The 3,666-nt window shown below is 36.0% G+C and overlaps 1 protein-coding gene across 1 annotated transcript; it reads left to right on the forward strand.

Moving 5' to 3' along the window:
- The first annotated feature begins 316 nt into the window (after positions 1–316).
- Positions 317–1,309, forward strand: LOC134665377 (uncharacterized). Its single transcript, XM_063522309.1, has one exon. It carries the CDS (start codon positions 423–425, stop codon positions 1,140–1,142), a length of 720 nt encoding a protein of 239 aa, XP_063378379.1. The 5' UTR covers positions 317–422; the 3' UTR covers positions 1,143–1,309.
- Positions 1,310–3,666: the final 2,357 nt, after the last annotated feature.

Raw genomic sequence — 3,666 nt, forward strand, 5'->3', positions numbered from 1 at the left:
GTGATTATATGCTCTTTGGTATTATATTCTTTGCCCTATAGAGGTCTAGCTGTCAGTTCCTCAACCTCAGCGATTAGGTATCATCAAACATTAATCAAGTTGGTAATTATATAATTATACCGTAAATAGAAGTCAAATAGATAGGAAACGAAGTTTGTAAAAGAACTTGGTAAAACTTTTTTATTTATTTACTGGTAATAGTTTGATTGGACTTCATTTCCTTCCTCTTTGTTCATTTATAGCTATACGAACTACGCAAAACGAATTCCATTTTATTAAAACCACTGGCCACGTCATTAATAAAAAGAAAGTGCCCGTCAATGTCAATCCGCTCCGAAATTTTCCAATAATTTCCACTCGCCACGCCGCCCACCAAGGCCGGTCGGAGTCGCCGGCCGCCCGCGCGGCCCGCCACTCGTCCCATGCTGCCCGCTCCGCTAGCGCCGCTCGACCCTCACAAGACCCGCGCTTTGACTACCATCTACGCGCCGAGAAAACTTCGCACCAGACCCAACAGAACAGCTCAAACCAGGATGATCGAGAACGATATCAAACCTACGCTGTCACCGTTCCGACCGCTACCAGATATAGGACAGAAGGAAAGAACTAAAACAAAAGTCATCGTTTTCGATTTGAAGAAGGAACCTGATAAACCTGTGCGATTACTCGACCCATTAACACCCCTAAGGATACACGGTTTTAAACAGCCAGCAAAACTGTTAAGAGAGAATACGTTCCACGATAAAAAGTTACGGAGAGAGGATACGTTTGAGGATAAACCTCATCTGTTGAGAGAAAATACGTATGATGTGTTAGAGCCGGTGTATTTAGATTCTAGCTCGAAGCGAACGCTGGAGACTTACAGATTGGACGATACTGAGCAAGTGTCGCCTAAAACCAGGTTTAAAAATGCAGCTATGCAGGTGGCTAAGCTATCATCCCTTCCCGAGACAGGGAAGTTACTATGTTTGCGGGAACGACAAACATTTAATTTATGCCCCAATGAAGGTAAGTCGTGTAGACTGGAGCAATTACCTCAAAGTCCTGTACAGAAATTAAATAAGTTGTCTGAGATTTTTCAAAACCTCGAGATGAAAGGAAGGTACAGAGACAAAATGAAAAAAGAGAACAGTTGGTTTTAGTTAGTGTATAAGAGAGTTTATTTACGTGTTTTCTATGTGATTCTATGCAGAATTTAAGTGAAAAAGTGTCCTTTATTTTGTTATTATTCAAATGTATACGAAGATATTAAATATTGCTCAAGTTTGGTGTTTAAAAAATGTTTTATTAAAGTGTGTCTTATATGAAAGTTTTTTATTGGAAAATTAAAACTTGTGCGACATCCTTTTTGCTTTGATGGCGGGACTAGTGCAAAAAATACGAATATAATTGTAATATCCAAATTATGACGAACAGTTTTTTTGTGTGAATTTATAAGAATATCGTCATTACCAGTATGTTTACATTATACTAACTGGATTCCGTTACAAATATGCGTATTGACGCAATTAATAATGAATTATACAAGGTCTTGCTCCAAAGCAATAAATTCGTTATTTTCTGTACGTTACAGAAGTGCAATGATACAAATACACAGAATCTTAATAGGTAGGTATAAATAGGTACTGTTTAAAAAAAGTCACCTCAATTATTTAAACGCACTTTTTACTTTCATCTTTGCAGCTGACTATTTAATAGTTCCGCGCTTTGATAAGAAATACCTAAAGTTAATCTGCGTTTGAATAATAGATGTGAAAGAAAATAACAAGAGCAATTGAAGAAAACATTCATGACCTTGGAAACCCATCGAGTTAGCACTACTATAATAAGTATAATTACTCCAATTAGGGCGGTGAAGACTCTTCGGAGCCCTTACCATTAAGACTTATAGTTCGTTTTTTTAGCATTAGAAATAAGGTATAAGTAAACAATCTTGATGTGTCTTTTAATTGAAAAACACATTTTTTAAATAAGTTACGGCAAATATGTAATTATGAATCTAATACGATAATTTATATTCTTCTGCTTTCATAAGTAATAGTTTTTGATTTTTAAAAAGCGTTTTGCAATTAAAAGACATGTCAAGATCGCTTACCTTCTTGCAAGTTCTTTCTAATGCTAAAAAAAACACTTTATTGTATAAGTAACTAGCGACCTGCCCCGGCTTCGCACGGGTTAGCAAATTATACACCTAATTCCTTAAGAATCATTCTAACGATAGGTGAAAACCGCATGAAAATCCGTTCAGATTTTTTTGTGTCGCGAACATACTTAGACCTACACACAAACAGACAGACGCGGAGGGGGACTTGGATTGTAAGGTAGATTTATTTTTCACCACACCCTCGTAGATGTGTCATAAAAAAATTTCAATATTGCGTAATTTTCATATGGAAATTTTTCGGACATACCGACTTTGTTTTTTAATTTATTATTTAATGGGACCTTTATACATTTGTACATATCGGCCCTATAAAGCCGCTTCTTATATATTCAGAAATAAGTGTACATAAGTGGACATTTAAAATAAAAATAATTAGAATTTATTTGTTAAGCATAACTTCAGCCAATCTATATACCAATTGTGCCGTGTCCGATATTGGGTTACTAAGAATGTGTATGAAGGCACCGATGTCATATGGCATTAGATTGGCCGAAGTTATGAGCGCCTCCCTAAGGGCGCGATTTCTACTACACTCTACAAGTATGTGATAGACATCTTCTACTGATACTACTGACATACCTACTTAATATTTATGAGATGAAAATTTTCTATTTCCATCCCCCATTCAATGAATGTTTCCTTTCTTTCTTATGAAATTTATACCAAATTATTTGAAAACTTCCAACTTATTGGAAACACTCCGCAGTAGAATAGTAGATACATAGGTATATGTATAAAGTTAAACTAAGAAATTTATACGTCATAATTTCATAAAAGTTTGACGTTTAAAATAACACTGGCACTGCGTGTGCTATCAAAATCGCTGCAGACTTTTCTTGGTCTAACTCTACTTACTTAATAAAAACAACCCTTCTTTCAACAGCCGCGTAATAACGAAAGTATAATTGATGACCCTCCCTTGACCTTGGAGACCGCTCATCGGCCTGACATTTCTATAATGGCTCCCATCGTTAGGCCGATGAAGAATGACATTTCTCACGGCGTACGTGGGGTTTTTCCAGCACTTTATTATTATCTATGAGGTATACGATATATACGATATATACCGAACCACTGTCATACACGAGTTATAGTTATTTGTTTTACAAGGGGGCAAAGTTATTGTTTAACCGCTCGTGCTAATATTGATACCCGAGCAAGCGAAAGATTTCAAAATTGGTTCGAAAAATGGAATATTGAGCGTTGCGAGGGTTTCAAAGCACGAGGGTTAAACAAAATTTGCCCCCGAGTGAAACACAAAATTTTTCACCACACCAACCCGAAGCAAATATTAAATGTAAAATATCAAACAAAATCAAACCAAATCAAATCCAAATTAATGTTATTAAATATTTATGATCCAAAGTCATCATTTGAAAGTCAATTCTACCAGCAAACATAAGAAAACCACTCAAAATTTGCATTTGATTACTTTGCCTCACATGTGAATAAAATGCAACTTTGCTATCAGTTTTTGAAGTGCAAAGTAAGACTTTCCGAGC

The sequence above is a fragment of the Cydia fagiglandana genome, chromosome 6 (genome assembly GCF_963556715.1).
Source record: "Cydia fagiglandana chromosome 6, ilCydFagi1.1, whole genome shotgun sequence".
NCBI lineage: Eukaryota > Metazoa > Arthropoda > Insecta > Lepidoptera > Tortricidae > Cydia > Cydia fagiglandana.

Bases quoted from the DNA above. Each gene is read 5' to 3' on its own strand.
- LOC134665377 (XM_063522309.1), top strand. From the start codon at position 423: ATGCTGCCCGCTCCGCTAGCGCCGCTCGACCCTCACAAGACCCGCGCT.